The sequence below is a fragment of the Cololabis saira genome, chromosome 18 (genome assembly GCF_033807715.1).
Source record: "Cololabis saira isolate AMF1-May2022 chromosome 18, fColSai1.1, whole genome shotgun sequence".
In the NCBI taxonomy this organism is placed as follows: Eukaryota; Metazoa; Chordata; class Actinopteri; order Beloniformes; family Belonidae; genus Cololabis; species Cololabis saira.
In genome coordinates this window covers 11,232,736-11,252,054 of record NC_084604.1, presented here as the reverse complement: position 1 = coordinate 11,252,054, position 19,319 = coordinate 11,232,736, and the positions used below count along the sequence as shown (strand labels likewise).

Below are 19,319 nucleotides of genomic sequence, written 5' to 3'. Positions count from 1 at the left end.
GAGAACTGTGTTTTATGTATCTAGGGCTGTATCAACAATAGTCATTTGTTGATAGCTGCTAGAACCACACAAGTGCAGGATTACTTTGAAAAACTACAGTCTCTAATTGCACTCCCAAATGGTGCTTAATGCTTCACAGTAGAAAGAACAGGTTTATTTTCATCTTGTCCAGAAGTGGCGTTGACATCTCTCGGCTTTAGGCACCTTTCACACGGTGGAAACATGTATTTTCATCAGACAAACCAGGATTCCAAAGTATTTCGGGAGGAAATGGGCACGTGTGCTCTGGTTCATCCAGACGGTTATCAGCAATCGATCTGGAAGCCAGGTTGTATCACAGGCCTTTTGCAAAGGTCATTTACACACATAACCCTTAGCTAGTGCACCTTAAGCTCTGACACGTCCCCAAAAGAGAAAGAAAAAAGATATTTTAATTTAAAGAAAAATCTGAAGATGATTCTGCAGTGTTTAAAACCTTATGACATGTTTGCAAGAATAACACTCTTTAACATCTAAAATGCAGCTTTGCTTGTTTTCCTTGATGATAGAACATATTCTAAATGTTGTGAGAATATATGGAAACATTACAGCAAAAAGCTTTACTTTCCTCAAATTTTTTATAGGTCTGAAAAACAAAATTAAAGTCAAATCAAATGTAATTAAATGCAGGTTTTTTTTAATACTGTTTTTACTCACTGTATTAGCAAGTTTGTTGTAATTTATATTTGAGTTTTGTTTATTTTTCTTGTGTTAAATCACGTTTTACAGCAAACATTTTATACAAATGTTTATAAAATTCATATAACTTATGTTCATGTCTGCATGAGAAATGTCACTCTCCACAATGCACATCTCACCAACCAAATGAAAGGTCTTCATAACTCATAAAATAGTACTTCAGAAATAAGTTACTTTTTAGTTTAGTTTTCCTATACAGTTTAACTGTAAACTTGTGAATGATGTACAACGAATATCATATTTTCTTAATTTAACATGTTGCCATAACCATGGAAGACTTCATTGGTGTCAGTAATAATAGTTTTTTTTTTTTACTGTTCTGCTCTTATTTGTTTTCCTTTTGGAAAGAGGTTGATCAGCTATAACCTGGTTTCCAGCTCTTACTGCACAAGCTAGCTTTGTATTTCACAGGTAAATATGAGAGGGGTTGAGTCTGCTCAGCTGACTTGCAGCAGTACACCGCTCTCTAACCAGCTGAGATTGCACTTTTAAAGTTATGAAAACATGGACTAGCCTGCCAATTTGTAATGGGAATATCAGTTTTTATTTGTGCGACTGTGCCCGGCCATTGATGAGCGTAGCAGTGTTGCAGAAATGCCGTCTCCTCTGAGCAACCTTGACCCGTCTGGAGATTCAGCCTGGCCTCAGCAGCCACAGAGCAGTGTCACTTCAGCTCAGCATCTTCGGTCCAACCTTAAGGGACCCGGACTGCCCGTGTCCCTGCCCAGCCATTCGACCGGGACCCCCCCCTCCCTCACCCTCAATGAAACAACCAGCCATACCCCCCCCCTCCTTTTTTTTGGTTCCTGCCCTGAGCTATCTCACTGTCAAGCAGCAGTAGACAGTGGCCCGGCTGGCTGCTTGAGTGCTGACAAAGCCCAGACTCTGCCTGCCTGGCCCTGCAGACACAAGAACAGCGCTGGAGACAAACGCTGGCCTGCAGCCACTCCTAGTCAGCTCTACATATGTCACATGTTAATGACATCAAGTCCGTGGCCACCCACAGACTGCAGCGTATTTGAAGGCAGTAGATTGACGAAAAGCAGCTCTCTCTCCTTGGAACGCCAGTCTCATCCTTTACGTGGAGGTCTTAACACCTGACTCCAGTCCAGCTGTCTCGGTCACCTTTCCCCACTTTCTGAAGCTGAACACTCAAACATGCACTGGTGAGTTTAGTTACAAAGCTGTTTAGAATAAAATGCATTTGTACAACACAAACACATCATTATAATATTTATGATACATGTTTTGCTTCCTGTGAAATAATGAATATTTGTAGCCTTGAGGTTTCCTCTGTTAATTAATTAAGTGTAAAGGGAAAGTAAAAGTCATTATTCTGGTGCTGGAGTTCCTCATCCTGCACATGTTCAAATGTTCCAAAGGGAAACTCGAGAACACGCTCCTTTGTTTTTGTTGGGATTTGAGCCAAAAACTGGGTTATTCAAAACCTAAAACACATTCAGAGCTTTATTCCTGATCCTATTAGTCGAGTCGGTGGTGGAAACAGTAAACGGCAGCAATGCTAGACTCCTCCATGAGCAGAAAGGAAGAAATAAAGCATCTTTTGTCAGACATGACTGATTTTGCCTCTGCCTTTTGTGTGTGTGTATATATGTGTGTGTGTATGTGTGTGTGTGTGTGTGGGGGGGGGGGGCTCTTCCTTTCATATCGATCATGGCTGTGCCAACTGTTTGTTTTGTCTTCTCATATGATGAACTCTGGGCCCTTGGTGAGGCCCCGGTGGAGCTTTGCTCCACGCTAAAGGGCTTTTTGTGAGACAGTGTCACGCTCCCTCGTTCCGGCGAGGCTTTGCGTTTCTTATTATTCATGGATCTCTCCCCGTTTGTTGAGAAGGCCAGGATCAAACAGGCAGATTTGCCACGCCTGACACCCCTGCTGCTTCAAGTGTGTGTTTTGTGTGCGTGTGTGTGTGTGAGTGGGGGTAAGTGTGTATGTGTGAACTTGGTTTGGACTCGGTAATGACAGGATTTGTTAAACAGTAAATTAATGAATAATGAAATATCCAGCACGCGCCTGCCTTGCCTGGAGCACAGCGCCCCGAGCAGGAATTACTCCCGAGCAGCATTCGGCTGCCTGCATGCTGCATATCCTGTGTGTCCATGTGAAAGTGCGTGTGTGTGTGTGTGTGTGTGTGTTGGATAAGCATTTTTACAGCCCATTGCGTGACAAAATGCCAAGGGGCTTTGCTGACGGCGACCTGCTCTCTCACTTCGTGGCAAAATAGACAGGCAGATGCAGACATAACTGCATGTTGAACAGACTGTCAGTGCTCCTCCATGCTTTGTATTTATGAAACGTTCTCATTGTTTTCATAAGCACAGAGTCCCTAACTGGATTACCTGTCCCTGGTCCTCTCAGTAAATTAACAACCTGTGACATTTTCATAAAAATATATTTTGCTTCTCATTAACATCAAATGATCAAGCTGAAGTAATTCATATTATATTACACCCCAGTAAACTTATTTGATATTTTAAACACTCATCAGCGCGTGGACCCTTCTCAGATCCAGCAGAAATGTTTTTTGTTGTTTTTTTGTAGCTCAATCAGCAATAACTTGTACACATATGAACTTAAAGTTTAAGGTGACCACAGAACTGTGCCAAACTGGTACTTGGCAATAAAACAAAACAAAAACCACCTGAGTAGTCAGGGGATGTCTACAAACAGTCCAGATTACAATATGTTCATTTAGGCTAAGATGCAAAAATTGTAATAATCTGAGATGGCTGTGAAGCAATTAATTGAGTTTTGATAGGCGGTATATATATATATATATATATATATATATATATATATATATATATATATATATATATATATATATATATATATATATATATATATATATATTAAATATATATACTGTATATATTTTTTTTTCTTTTTTTTTTTTCCTTTGTTTGCCTGAAATTTGAAATGATCTCTTTAACTGTAAATGAAGGAGTCTTCTAAGTTTGCTGTATAAACATTGTCTCCAACACATGCCTTTTATTTTAAATACATTACACCTTGAATTAAATAATCTAGAACTTGACTTCTGAAAACAGCATCTGATGACATCTTCCAGCATGACAACTTTTCACATAGTGACATATTTTGGCATATCCTAAACTAAACTCAGACAATCCAAAATCCAAAATCACAGAAATGGGATAAAGTTTAGCAACATCTGTAATCCTTTTGAAATGATGCTCCACATGACTATGACTATTTGAAAATTTGAAAAAGAACAGTAGGTAAGCTCTGGGAATATTTTATAAAATATTTTATATTTTTGTAGGAGTTAATCATGTCATAAAAATCGTCATGTCATAAAAATATTTATGCTTGGAAAAGAATGGAAATCCTCATACCCATGTGGGGTTGGTACAAGTCGGAGTTCTGGCTGGAACACAACTGTCATGTCCATAGGTCGACTCTGAAGCACTGATACTGAGATATACTGTGATTTTTCTTTCAGAATATTACCCAGTTGGTAGCAGGGGTCCAGATTTTAGACATGTGCCATTGTAACAAGCTTTTGGTGTTACTGAATTAATTAAACCTTTGAATAACGGGGCAGTCCTCTATCAAAGAGGATTGATTGCCCACAAAAGAAACTGAATAACTTTACAGATTTATTTTATGATGCAGGTAAAGCATGTAGAAAGAGCTTTAACTCCACTTTGATGCCTGAGCCCGAGGTACTCAGTCACATTTGTTCGTAGTTGGAGGTGAAACCTTGTCGCAACCAGTAAGGCTTAATTTTGATCATTTTAAGGGAAGAAATTCTCAAATAGCAGTGGTCAGTCAAGGATGATGACATTCTTTGTCATTTTATTCGGCTGAGTATTTGGTTTGCTATTTGATTCTAAGTCCTGGTATCCTGTGCTATTTTGGAGGGAAAATTAGTTCCTACAATCATTAATTCAATTCCGCCTCATAACCTCCCTGCTGAAACAATACCTTACCTGGGGCCAGAGTTTGTTTGCTGTGATCATTAAATTTTTTTGGCCTGTTTTGTAGTTATGGATTTCTCTCTGTTGCTCGTTCTGTTGCTTATTAAGGAATTGTGCATTAGTCTTATAGGCTTTTTATTTGTTGATAAATGTGTTGGTAAAAGGGAAATTATTGCAATAGCATTGTATCTTCAATATATTGTTCCTAGTACACCAGTGTGATTAATCCACAACAGACACATGCGCGAAAATTCTTTAATTTCGTTTATTTTAGATTCGCTTTTAAAACGTGCCAACTCGACACCGCTGTCACTTATCGCCGTCCTGAGTTAATTTATTTTGTTGTTTTCTTTGGCTCGTTTGTTCATTTGTCCAGCCAACCCGTCGTTCTCAGCAGCTCCCTGGCTTTTTGTTGAGCTGGAATCGCTAGCGGACCCGCGGGTGCTGAACTCTGCACCTGCGTCACGCCGCGTTCCGCTCCACGGCCGTGTCCCGGGGGCGCAGCGCGGCCCGTGGAGGAGCCGGCCGAGCTGGAGCTCTGGCTCCATGCTTTTTTATTTCTTTCTCTCTCCCTCTCTCCCTCTCTTCCTCATTAACTTTCCCTCCGCGGCTCACTCCGCGTGTCGCTGTCTCTGGCGCGCTCGTCATTAGCGCACCGGCGGTGGATCCCCACCGCAGCAGCAGAAGCGGCCCCGCGGCGCGGGGTTGGCCGCCCCCCCCCCCCCTCCGCGAGGACCGGGGCTGGACGCCCCCTCCTCCGCGCCCGTGACACGGAGAAGCCTCTCTGAAACGAGGCCTTACTGGCTGGAAAATGCAGCCAATTATCCTGCTGGAATAAGAGCGCATCCATCATGGTGCAAGAGCGCATCTGTATGAGGAGCGCGCATCTGTATGAGGGGCGCGCATCTGTATGAGGGGCGCGCATCTGTATGAGGGGCGCGCATATGAGGGGCGCACTTCTGTGTGAGGGGCGCGCATCTGTATGAGGGGCGCGCTTCTGTATGAGAGGCGCGCATCTGTATGAGGGGCGCGCTCCTGCCCGGGCTTTGTACACCTCCCATCCCTACATAGAGCCTAAGTGAAAGTAAAACTATTATTATTGGGGATTCTTTTTTACTCTAATCCTGCCCTTTAAATTTAATTTAGTTGAGGCGTTTTAATACAGCTTAAGCCAGTTTCTGGTTTATCTCTTTGACAGTAAAAACATCAGGTCAAATAGAGTACTTTACCATGTGAAATATCTGGAACGCTGTTTTCAAATCTGTTTTTCAAAGTTATTTTTAAGAAATTTACTGCTGCAACTAAATAATAAACCGCATGGCATACCTCATACCTTCATTGGCCGATTTGGTGAACCTATGTTTTCACGTTGGAGCCTACAGCAAACATTTCATTAATCAGAATTACTAAACAAGGATGCCTGCAGGTCTCTGGAGTTTGACCCATCTAATTGAATATCACAGTCAACAGTGACAAATGTTTTCTGGAGCTTATTTTTTTCTTCTTTCAAACCTTCAACTATTTCAGGTACAAGTGTTCATTAATATTAAATGAAATAAGTAATTTCAAATGGAATGAACTGAACATGAGTTGACCCCCGACCTTTAATCAGACTACTGGAGAACTTCTTTGGAGAAAAGGCGCAGGCTTCACACCTCCCATAATAAAACACATGGTTTATTATCAATATGATAGAAATGAAATCACTGGACAATTAGAAGCATGTCTACCCATCATCAGCACCATGACAACAGCTCTATAAGAACAGAAAAACACTGGACGAATCCTGCCCCCCCCCCCACTGGCTCACAAAGGTCAAATCACAGATAAATAGGCCTACTCCAAAAAAGCTGGCGCACCTATTTACACAACCATCCATTTAAATTAATATAAATAAATATTTACACACATAAATTAACACGGTTCCTCCTCTTACTTGTGTTAAATAACCAGGCAAACCTGTTTCACAGATAGAATGCTCATCAGCCAAACTCCAAACCTGCAATGCTTTTTCTGTGCGAAGACAAACACAAGCACACACATACACACACACATACACTCACATACACTCACTCAGGCACACGGACACAATGTTGTCTGCTGGCTGCTCACAGCATCTCAGTCTCACAGGATGCAGGGCGGGGGGAGCGAAATGGATGTAGCACAGTAACCACCATGTCCTCAGGGGAATGAAAAGAATGCAACACAGATGAAAAATCCCTCTGTGCTCTCTGACACTGGCCCACGGGTGTCTTCCTCTGCTGTTTTCTCTCTACCAAGCCTTCCCCGTCCTCCCTCTCCACCTCAGCCTTGAGTGCGGCAGGTCAGTCGCAGTGGTGTAAAGCTAGAAGAAACGGTGTAACGCCTCTGTCTGTGTGCGTCGGCCTCCCTCTCAGCTCGTCGTCGTCACTCCCCTCCTGTACATGCTTCATTTCCGTTGCTTCTCGTCTTTGTCGCCGACCTTGTTCCCATCCCCGTGCCGGTTGTTGGGAGGGTTGTTGAGAAACATCTTGTCGAGTCCTTTGAGAGCCTCGGTGAGGTAGTTCTGCAGGGCGGTGAGTGCGGCGCAGATGGCGGGTGAGCCGAAGCCATGCGTGATGAAGGAGAAGTGGGAGAGGCAGCTCTGGATGCCAGGCTCCAGGATTGGGCTGGGCCTTGAGTTGCCCAGGGGAGTCCTGTCCTGGGCCAGCAGGTCTGTGAACTCCTTACACAGCTGTCTGCGGGGACAAAAGCACAACGAGACATCAGGAAGAAGTTTCCACAAAGTGATCACAGTTTGGTGTCCTTAAATTTATGGCCGACTGTTTAATAAGCATTTCCTTCAGAATCTTATCAAGAGTAAGACGGACACGAAATGTACGATTCTGAAATGTATCAATCAAATGAAGGACAACATCCTCCAGGGCCCAGGACTTCATAGAGACTCTGAAATCTTTGTAGCTAATAATTTGATTTTCAATTTGATTACTGCCATTTTTTAAAGGGAATTCATAATAACATAATGCTGCATTTTGCCAATGACTCAAAGCACAATCTCCTCGGTTAGAGAATAAATGACGTAATTCTCCCAAGCAAAGCTTTGGAAATCAGCTTTGGCAATGTCAACATCCTGCTGAGATGCGTCTGTGGGTAGAGTGCTGAGGGATGGGGGTTGCTGGGAGGGAGTTTCTGCAATAGATGCAGATATTCCTCCAACATCTTTGAAGCCACTGAACACAACCTTTTTAATGAAGTACGTTGAAGGTAAGGAAACAACATCTTATTACATTCTCAAAATGTCGAGCTTCACCATCATGAAAAAAGATAAGTCTTTAATCTCCCTCAATTTTCTTTCCAGTTTTTTTGTGCGCTTTTATAACTGAGGGCAGATTTACAGAAATGAAGGATTTCGGCAACAAAGTAACAATGCAATATATATATATATGAAAGAACTGATGTTTTTTTTTCTATTAAAGTTGATCTCAGATCAACACACAAACAGCACTTGGCTAACTGATGTTGCTTTCTGAAGGCAGTACAGTGCACACAGGGATAACAGAGTGAGCTGCATTGTTATCAAGCTGGGACAGGCTCTAAAGCAGCACTCAGAGCACTCCTCTAACTCAGACTGATGAAATTCTTGCAGGTAGCTCAGCAGCTCCTGGAGGTAAATCGACTTCACCTGCTTTTCCAGCAGAAGGGGAAACTCTCAGCTCGTTGCATCAGCTCATATCACGCACAGTAAGATGTTAAACTAGTTTTTAACTGTATAATACTCCTCACTGACAGTGTTCAAACTGATTTTTTCATACAGAAAAAAGGACATTTCTCTTCTACAGTTTCTGTATGAAATTAAAGGGGAAAAAAACCTTTTGAGCCTGGATCCTGTTTGACATAATGACACATTTCCATGCAAATGCTTTTCCTTTTGCGAATGTTGACCATTGTAGCATTCAGTACATCTAAATGTGCTTTTCCACCAGAGGTCAGTTATATTTTTTGAAATCTTTCCCTGACTTTACCTTTCATATAATTCCTTGTGTTTAACAGAATGCCTTTAGAAAACAACCATTAAAGAATAAATTAGAAAAACTTGAGAAAGCAAAGAAGAGTCAGACGTGCACCTCAGCATTGTAAAATTAAAACACTTTTAAGGTTTAAAATGTCTGAAATTTTTCCTTTAAAAACAGTTCACCTCTGCTTGACTAAATTGAAGCCAATCACTGCAAAATTAATTTGAATTTTATTTTAACAAGTCTCGTGGTATCTTTCCATGTCTGTGTTTTAAGGTTAAAAAAAATGCTGTTGATTTGGCTCCTTTCAACTTAAACTAAAGGTCAATAAAATATCATTTTATTTAAAATAGATAAATTGTCTGAAACCGAAAATTAAAACCATATAGCATAAAGAAGAAGATCATTTCAAAGGAACAAATTTAAATAATGGACAAAATAACCAGCCTGATTTAAGACTCAGGTAAGGCCCTCACGTCAAAAAACAACTGTGTACCTCCTAAAATAAAGTTGTTTTTTTTTCCCACAGATCTTCATTTTGCGGTACAGTTTTCACCTTAAAATGCAGCAGTAAAAGAAAACCACCTTTCACCCTGTTCTCCTTGTTATATCTCTGCAAATCATCTTCTGGTTTTAGGCCCACAATTTATATTCCAGCACACAAACACACACACAGACAAAACGTGAAAGCGGCCCAAGGGCAGAGCTTCAGCAGATGAGTGACAGGCAGTGCAGGCCGAGCCCAGCTGGGGTTAGGGGAGTAGAGAGGAGAAGCCGCCACCCGGGGCTACACTCAAGGCTCTCGCTGTTGTTTTCTGATGACTTGAAACACTCCACTGCTAAATAATGAATTTCTAACAGGCAGCACCAGTGCACACTATTGGAACAGGTTTGAATCTGAGCATCAAACATCCAACGCCAAACATGCTGTGCATACTGTTCCACGCAAACACAGCACACTGGCAGATGGATTACGCAGTGAAGGCCAGCAGACAGCACTATTTATGCAAGCTAAAAATACAAGCTTTCTGCAAGGATCTTTGTTAGATGATTTACAGTCGTTGCATTTGGGAAGACAACAGTTTAGAATTAGAAATGGACAAATAGCTCATAAAAATATAATTGATTGCTCAAATATAAATGCAAGCGTGCCATATATTCCTGCTCCTGTCCTGCTGTATTAAATAAAATAATAATACCTTGCTCCATTGCTGAAGGCTAATCATGTCATCCTGAACTCAATTCCACAGTTTAACAGCCATACAATGGTATCAATATCAGTATCTTGCCAAGAAGTATCTGTAAAATTGACTTTTTGAGGCCAGAAGTTAGGTCACAGACATATGAGAAGCCTAGTTTTGTTTGGTATTCCAATCTGACTTGTATCTGTCGGCTAAAGCTTGTAAGGAAGCTCATTTGTGCAAACACACTGATGGGATAACACTGGATACACCTCACGTCGCATGTTCTAAAATATATTATATCAAAGTCAAAAGGTGAAAATTGATGTCTTGCTAGTTTTTAGTTGTTATACGATTTGTGGTTTTAATATGGATTTCTAGTCACTTCTTGCATGCGTAAATTGAATTCAAATGTGATCATATTTTGAAGAGGCAATTTCTTTCCATTAGCTTTTTCATTACAGGTTGGATCCATATTGAGTTAAGTGGGTTTCATTAAGAAAATCCCACTTTCCTTTCCAAATGTCAAAGCAATGTTGACTGTGGCAGAGCAGACTGTGCATGATACAGAGTAAAGCCCATAGTTAAGAAAAGACTAGCACCCTCTAGGCATTTTTTTTTTTCTTTTTTTTTTTTTTTTTTTTGAGGGTGGGTGGGGGGGTCAAAACCCCCAGGACATTTAATTGAAAATAGGCTTAATTCCCAAGAATTTAATTCATCTCAAATAATCCAATTTATAAAAGAGAAGTGCTCTATATAAAAATCAAGCCATATGTGTATGTCTCATGTAAATTTAAACCAAACCACCATAATAGCAAAAATGTTCCCACAGTAATATATAAATCTTGGTGCATCACTATAAAAGGTGGAAATATTTAGGGGTTCCCTTGGTATTTATTATCTTTGTTGTTTCCTAAAATTTCACTGCTTATTTTATGGACCTCTTTTTATGGACTCTCTTGTTTTATGGCTCTCCCACCTTTCTCTGCGCAGAGGATAGGACTAGGAAGTGCTGTATAATCAGATGGTGCAGGAACTCACTTCGTGGCCAGCAGCATGTTTTTCCGCGTGTGCAGCTCGGTGGGATCTGCGTGCTGCCGGTTCAGGTACTCGCTCACGGCTTTGGTGGGAAACTCCGTCTCGCAGATGTAACCGAAATCCCGGGCCAGGTGGACCGCCTCACCTGCACAGGACGGTGGTTAGTCCAGACAAGTACAACACACACAACCAACGCACTAAGGCCAATGCTGATTTTTTACCAAGTATGTTTTTCATTGCGTACATAAAATAAAACCTATTATACTGGCTCTCTCCACACGGTCTCCTTTTCCCTCTGAAGCAGTGCGAAAATCGTTAAACTGTTGTATCATCATATATTTAAAAATGACAATAGCTTCGAATTTCTTAAGGCAGCTGGTTTATTTCTGAACAGCAACTGAAAATGTTAATATAGGCTATATATATATTTTTTTTAAGAAAGGAGCCGCATTTTTCTGCTCTTCACATGAGTGTATACATCCGCCAAACATCAAAAAATAGTGCCAATTTTGATTATATTTTATATATATTTATTTATATGATGGCCCATTGTTTCTATTATTAGAGCTCTTTAGCTGGTCTGTCCTGGTAGTCTTCGGTTTAATGAGGAGAAAATTATATTTGAAGGGATTTTTTTCCCCCAGATAAAAAGGGCATCTGTCCAAAATAACAAAAACAATTGTGCCATTCAAGACGGTTTTCTCAGCCTGTATCCTACCATACTGTCAAATTGCTGGGTGTATCTATTTTTATTGTATTGTAATAGCTGTATCTTATAGCAGTTCCATAAATACTGGGAGACAAACCTGCAGTTCATGAACTTCCATGAGCAGATGATATGCCTCATTTAATTTGGAGCCTAATATAGACGTCCATCATTAGATGGCAGGTTAACTCCCTGAGCTAAAAATAAAAACGTCCCTTTATTGACACTAGGAATGCAGAGCTGGATTAAGAAGAAAAAGAAACGTGCACTGTTTGCTACATACAATAATCATGAAAACAAAGTCGTGGATCAGTCACCTTCTACTAGAGATGTTAGTAAAGTGACATTGGCAGCTTTGCGCCTCCCGGCAGGTAGATTCAGCCCGATCTTCTCCAGCTTTTCCCGCAGACACTTCCCACCATTTTTAGACTTTGCTCTGTGGGAAAAGGAACTGAATTCGATTTTTGATAGACAACACATGTTTCCAAACACTTAGAATAAGATGTCAGAGAAAATAATATTTATTTGATGGCAGGTTTGAAGATAGCCTATGAGTTACAGTTTGACATTAAGTAAAATCCTGGTGGCAAATGAGAAAACACTAATTCCTTGTCATGGGGCAGTCAGTGCAATTAGCAGCTGTTCCTATATTCAGCCAAACCACAATATCATATGTTTCTATTCGTGATCCTGCAGTCCTACCTTCTCAACACGCCCCCCAACAAGGAGGCGTTGAGGCACTCGGGCGGGGAGAGTCTCCTCTGCACCTCCCCTACGGTCACTTTGTACTTGGAGGTGGAGCTGAGCAGCGACAGGCGTCCCGGGACCGAGCAGAACACCTCGTTGATGTTGACGGTCACCCCGCCGATCAGGCCGTCCTTCCCCAGCATCAGGGAGCCCATGTTCTTGGGCGGCATGGGGACTGCGGAGCAATGAGGTGACAGGCAAACGTGAGTGCGTGTCTCACCTGGCACGGTTCAACAAACACGGGACAGTTTCAGGACCCTCTTTAAGAAGTTGCAAACCGTCCCGGTAAGACGTAAGCAGAGGGCGACCCCGGTGTTCTGCCAATTTCTGCTGCTTTGCCAAAAATGCTCCCTAATGGTTTTCTACCTTTGTAGAGCTACAATTTTACTGTGTTTTACTCCCTAAGCCCACTTCCTTTTCCCCCAAGTGGTCCTTGTCGCTTGCCAGGCCGTCATTGTAAATAAGAATGTGTTCTTAATAATCTTCCTGGCTAAATAAAGGCCAATGACTGAATGAGTATCAAATAAAGCGCTATAGAATTGTTTTTTCCCCCCTCTTTATCGTATAATGTTCACAAAGTGTAATGCGATTCATGTCATGGGTAGTGTATTTTTTAAGGATCAAATACTCAACATCCTATATTATCAATTTAGCGTGGTAATCAAACTTTGAAAATCGAGTGTGCGCATGCGCAGAACCACAAAGTAGCATTTCTCGGCAGGTAGCAGAAATTGGCAGAACACCGGCCTAATGATGCGCCCACGTGCCGGGCCTTGGCTGTTATTTAATGTCGCGCGACGTTCTCATTATATATTATCGATTGTTGATTGGCTCGCATTCTCAAATCGCATTAACCACCTCCCAGTCTTCTCTCCACGGCCGGTTTAGTTCCCACCGGTAACGCGGAGTCCTCATTCACCCTGCGTGTTAATGCTCGTGTTAATGCTCGTGTTAATGGCGCAAAAAGAAGCAGCCAGCACATCCAGCCAGCAACGCCGTCCTCTTGGATGCGCGCGTAAGGGCCAGCGCGAGGAGGGGTTTTGATGGCTCCACGGGGGATAATACCGCAGATTAGCTCTAAACGAGCTCACGAGATCTCCGTGAGCGGTGCCATTTATTACATCAGCGGCTTAAATGCCCCGCGGGGAGATCAGTCACTCAACATCCCGTAACTAAATCAGCGCACATCATCAGCGCGCCAGCCTGTCAGCGACACAATGCAGGGACTCAATGATCCGGGGTCCCCAACTCCCTTAAATTCCTCATCCTGCACCCCAAAATCACGATATCCTGCAGGACTGCCCCCCAAAACATATCCAGTTCATGGCCTTCTGGGCCATTAGGGCACGAGGGATGATTTCTTAATTTCAAATATTTTGTCATGTTAATAAATGTAATAATTGTGTTTATTATGTTGCATGTGAGTGTGTGTCTGTACCTTTTTTAATCACTGATTGATCCAGTATGTTTGTTCCGTTGGTGTCATCAATGGTCTGTAGGAACCAAGGTAAATACGAATCATTCCCAGCCTGCTTCATGCAAAATGTGACATTCGAAAACAATGATAAAGAATAGACCAACTTTGTTTGACTCAGTCACACAGACTTAGATGACAATTCAGCTGCACAATCCAACAAAATACGTCGTACAGAATAAAGTTATCGCCTCGAAAAGTATAGGACGTAAATACATCATTTTCTCTTTTTTTTAAAAGGAAAAAAATCAAACAATGTAAACTGTTTCCACTGTTTTAAAGCATTAGCCTATAACATTTATATAAATAAAATAATCTCATAAGACTTGGTTTTGTCATCCGAGCTTTAAATTCTAAAATATAAAAAACGCGTGAAAACAAAGGACTTAATAAATTAATATAAAAGCCAAAAAGCAGAATCGATCGTGTTAAATGATAAGTTATGATGGTTGTGCCCCGAGGGGGAGATGAAATCCCACAGAGCTGAGCTATTTTAGTCCTGCTGTTGATTAATAAAATAAAACAATGAAACAAATGACATACCTTCTTTAATTATTATTTTAACATTTTCAGTTGCTGTTCAGAAATAAGCCGACTGCCTTAAGAAATAGAGCTAAATATGAAGTTATAATGCTCGATCAGTGTTTCAAGACTTTTCTGCTTTCAAATATATGTTTTAAGTATAATTTATTAGATGACAGTAACTTTGGCAAATTTGGGTCAAAATTCCCTCCATTATGCTTCATTCACTAATTCACTGTGTCATTGAGGAGAGTGGTCCGGCTGCCTGGGGATACTTGTGTAGCTGTGGGCCATCATCACGTTCAGGCTCCATGCGACAGTCCCGCCCCGAGGGACCTGCCGGCCTCATGTCCTAAAGCCTTATCAAACGTCTATATGTTGGAAATTAATATTATTTTGTTTAGGTTTTATTTGCTACATGTGTTGAAAGAAAATTTCAGTTCTCAGTGCATATGGTAAAAATCACAGAGTAGCCTACAGACTGCAGAAATAATAATTCTCAGCAAATACTCTGGCGTTCTTGCATGTGCCTGTGGTTAAAAATATATATTTTTAGAAATATATTTTTCAGAAGTATATAGGCTGTAGCCTTATTGATAAATCCTAAATTGAGGGTATTTTTGAACCCCTGCAGCTCCCAGCTGCGGCTCTCACCTGCACATCGTCCATGCCGTGCAGCCCGTGCAGCAGTCCGTCCCCCATGCCGGGCTCCAGTCCCGGGTGCGCGGAGTGCAGCAGCACGTCGGGCCGCCGCACGCCGCCGTAGTCCCTGCGCGGGTCCAGCCCGGACAGCTGCGGCAGGGAGGCCCGCGGCTGCGCCAGCAGGGCCGAGCTCTCCATCCGGTCCCCCGCGGCGTCCTGCCGCTGGCGCGCACCCCATGCGCCCTGCTGGCTCTGGTGCAGCGAGTTCAGGGAGTACGGGTCGCTGACGTGCGAGTACGGGTCCTGGCTCTGGTAGTGCGCCAGCGGCTGGTACGGCGGGGGGAAGTACGGCGGCTGGAAGTCGGAGGAAGGCGCATGAGACAGCGGCGGCGCGCTGGAGTAGGGTCCTGCGTGCGACACCGAGCCCAGCTGGGACAGGCGCGAACTGTGGCTCGAGACGCCGTCATGGCGGTCCTTTAACAAGGGAGGGGGAACAGAAAATGTCAGCTAAAACTGGAACTGAGAATGAAACCACACAGAAGCTTACAGTCATGATGCATTTATTATTCTGCCTCTGGGGGATGCAGCCAAAGTAGCCTAACTGGCGCTGAAACTCCTGGACCAAAATACACAAAAGCCTGGAGGAAGATGTTGCAGCTTATTCCAAACTCTCTCACAACTAAAACCTTCCAGCAACATCCACATCGGAAACCGTTCTGAGCAAACACATTCAGAAATACGCAGCCATAGCAGGAAAAACTCACCGCATTGGAGTAAGAGTGAACTAACATCTGTAAACCCTCTGCTGGTCTTACTGGAAGGCTCGCGGGGAAATTACAGGTCGGGAAAGAGGGTGTTGGACCGAGACTGGCAAATGCATTCCAGGTCAAAGCAGCGCTTTTGTATCTGCAGGCAGGCCCGTTCCAGAAGTCCTCACAGAACCTTCCTGCGCCCGGAGCTGCCGCCGCTCTGACTGAGAGCTCCGAGCCCCCGCCTCTACCCTCGCTATACGGTGTAATTGTTATTCATGACTGAGACTTACAGGAATATTAATGCGCGCCAGGCAGGGGACTGGCAACACATGGAGCGTGAAGCCTCTCGCGCAACCGTGAGTGACGTTTAAATTCAGTGGAGAGCACAAACGAGGCTGGAACAGCAGGGGATGAAAAGAGGAGTATCTCTCGCAGGAGAAAACGAAGAAGGGCACCCAGGATCCGCGAGGAGCTCCCCGTCACCGGCATGGTGTGTCGGGGGCCCCTCAGTGGCAAAATCAGACACAGTAAAGCACGCTTTCTTTCCACGATACGTTTTTGCACGAACAGTTTCAATGCAAACAGATGTTGATGTAAAAAGTATATAAACGGTGGTGCTTTAAAGTTCATTTGGTCGTAATTAACCCGTTATAACCTTCCACCATGAGACGCGCTATGCGCTCTCAGTCGATGCAAAACGTGGACTTTTATTTGAGATACATGTCATTCCTTTTCAGATGTTCTCTAATCAGCCCCAGAAACACTCACTATTTCCCAACCTGTCCATGTTAACACTGGGCTACTAAATATTCAAAGCTGCCTTTCTCCTGCTTTGCCAAGTGCGCACGAGAGCCACCAGGGCGCGAGGGGAGCGCGCTTGAATGGAGTCACGAGTCTGAGGAAGAGATTACTCTTCGCATCGTGTGATATATGGCATCGGTTTGTCCTTTTGGAAGACTTGTTTGACAACATTGCAGCCTCCCCTCCCTCGCGCCGTGGGAAAAAAGCCATGTGCGGCACGAGACAAGAGGCTTCCAGCAGGGCCGGGCAGCCGTGGGGCCGAGCAGCCGTGGGGCCTCGCTTTGTGCTGGAGCTCCATTCAGCACGAGCCGCGGACCATTCCACCGCGCATCCATAACTCTTCCCAGTTCCTTTTCCCAAAGCCCTTTCCCCCCCTTAAAAAAAAAAAAATTAGTGATGGGATCAAAGCCAAGCCATTTACATATTTCACTTCAGCAGCCCGCTCTGACCCGGCGTTGCTCCGAGCTCCTCACATTTGCTGGAATTTTGAAATCTAAATCGAGCCCATTTTGTTGTGTTTTTGCAGCAGCACTGATTTATCAAGTAACACTATTATATATAAAAACAACAACAATTAAATAAACACACAACAAAACAATAAAAAAAAATCAAAAACAAAGTTTAAAAACGCTTCAAAACGGTTTCATTCAAACATTTGCCCTGTATTTAAAATATAAACAAATAGAAAGAGAAAGAAAATAATATATATATATATATGAACTCCTTATGAAACCAAAAATATTTTGTCCATTTAATTCTGCTGAGTCAAAAGTGCACGCCACCAAGTTAAACCAATATGCCACTTCAAAATATTTGCACCCATTTGAATCCGATTTTTCCCATAAAGATAAATATATAATTTGACAAGTTTTCCTCCAACTCACAGTCACAGTCACATCACCGAAAATACCACGCAGGCCTTATGCGTCATGGAAAACACTCCATCTAACAATATCTAGCAATATATCACCAAATAAAGCCTCATAAGTCGACAAGGCTTTTCCCGTCAAGTCGCAAAAAAGTGGATAGTAAGGTTACCTCGTAAATATCTTCATACTTGACATTCTCAACTAGTTTCCACAGCATGGTCGCTTCTCCGGTGTCGGTAAACCGAATGCAGCCAAGTGAGGAAGGGATGTCTCAACTCTCTTTCTCTCTCCTCCCTCCCTCTCTCCCTCCGCCCTCTGCACAGCCGAGCTTTGTGAATGGGGAACCCCTCCAAGGACTCCGCTACAGTGGAAGAGAGCTGCTGCGTGCGTGATGACAGCAGCAGGCTGCTCCGTGCAGCATCAGCATGGTGAGCAGCAGATAACTTCTGAGGATGCATGTTTTATTTATCATACAGTATATCTCTGCAATACAATTACTTATGCGAGGAGGCGCAAAAGCTGTTTCTGTTGTCCACACAAATAGATATATTTCCCCCAAATTATTTTTTAACGTATAAGATGCAATTTAACGTAAAGTTAAGCAAATCTGATGGAAAAAAACAACCTATTTAATACTTATAGCAGTTAAGGATTTTATTATATTGGAATATAGCCTAATAGCCTTATTGTTTCTCCTATAGGAGAAACAATAAGACTATTAGGTAATATATTACCTAATATTACTACTACTAAGTAATAGATACCATAAGATAAACACAGGATTTTTGTGCTTTTGTGTATCTTCCATAAACACTGTTAACCAGGGTCTAAATCTCTGAGTATCCAATGTGTTGAACATGCACATATCTTTCTCTGCTTTCAGATGTGTGGAGCTGATGGCTGAGTTGGGAGCAGACACAGGGGCACAAACATGCTCAGTAACCGAGAAACCTTGATGACCATGCGTGCTACAGAAATACAACCATATAGTTCATAACAAGCTCTCTTTTTTCTTTCCTAGAAAATGATCAAAACCAGAGGAAGTCACAAAACCTGGATTATACAAAAACATCATGTAAACACACTCGCTGCTGATGTTCTGTATGTTCAGACAGCAGTTAGTTTTTATCATATAGCCTATATTTTATTTGTATATGATATATATATATATATATATATATATATATATATATATATATATATATATATATATATATATATATGTTATTCATGCAAAATATATATATATTATATTTTGCATGTATCAAATATGATATATGCATCTATGTGTCATATGTAGCTTCTTCTTCTTTTTTTAGATTTTAACATTTCACTGTTGATTCATCTGCTTGACCGCATCAAAGTTTACATGAAGAGTCAGATAGCGTTCATCATGGGCTGAACGTTCTTGTCATCAACTGCATTTGGAAGTGGAGGGTTGTACCATTGTCCCAAATATATCTGTTAACACTTGTAATTTGACATGTTTTTAAATTAAAAAAAAACAAAATCACTGGCTGCTTTTTGTCCTGCATTTCTTCCCCTCCAGTCATAGAACTACACAACTTGTTGTTTCTGGTCTCTAGGAATAAATCCATGTGGCGTGGACACTTTTATTTATATGTCACAAATAACTGCTGCTACTTTTTTCCTTTCTTTTTATCAGAATAATAGAGCTAAACTTAAATCTGTAATAAAATAGAATAATTATTTGGACATTCGAGAGCAAGTGGGTGGTGTACATAAAGCAGGGACTACACATGAAATCAAAGTTTTGCATTGGTAAATTGGGATAATTTATTGATCCATCTTTACAGTTAGTATTACAGGGCAGGTTTGTGCTGTTGAAAGCTGACATATATTATGTGGAAATACAAATATATCACCATCACAGA

General features: G+C 42.0%; 1 protein-coding gene across 5 annotated transcripts; it reads right to left on the bottom strand.

Annotated features, from left to right (window-relative positions):
* Window positions 1–5,522: 5,522 nt before the first annotated feature.
* tfap2b (transcription factor AP-2 beta) lies at window positions 5,523–17,729 on the bottom strand. 5 transcript variants are annotated; one of them, XM_061746470.1, is made up of 7 exons: window positions 17,594–17,729; window positions 15,015–15,476; window positions 13,803–13,896; window positions 12,320–12,539; window positions 11,935–12,053; window positions 10,915–11,056; window positions 5,523–7,417 (listed from the first exon to the last, which is right to left on the bottom strand). In XM_061746470.1, the coding sequence occupies exons 1-7, from the start codon at window positions 17,639–17,641 to the stop codon at window positions 7,129–7,131; spliced, it is 1,374 nt and encodes a 457-aa protein (XP_061602454.1). In that variant the 5' UTR covers window positions 17,642–17,729; the 3' UTR covers window positions 5,523–7,128. The 5 variants fall into 5 exon arrangements, with proteins under 5 accessions (XP_061602454.1, XP_061602455.1, XP_061602457.1 ...); XM_061746471.1 differs by having other exon boundaries at window positions 13,803–13,893; XM_061746473.1 differs by having other exon boundaries at window positions 13,803–13,857.
* Between the last annotated feature and the right edge of the window lie 1,590 nt (window positions 17,730–19,319).

Coding starts and splice junctions, on each gene's coding strand:
- tfap2b (XM_061746470.1), bottom strand. CDS start 17,641: ATGCTGTGGAAACTAGTTGAGAATGTCAAGTATGAAGATATTTACGAG. Junction 12,540..13,802: donor TCAATCAGTGATTAAAAAAG/GTACAGACACAC, acceptor ATTGCTCCGCAG/TCCCCATGCCGCCCAAGAAC. Junction 11,057..11,934: donor ACTAACATCTCTAGTAGAAG/GTGACTGATCCA, acceptor CGTCCTGTGCAG/GTGAGGCGGTCCACCTGGCC.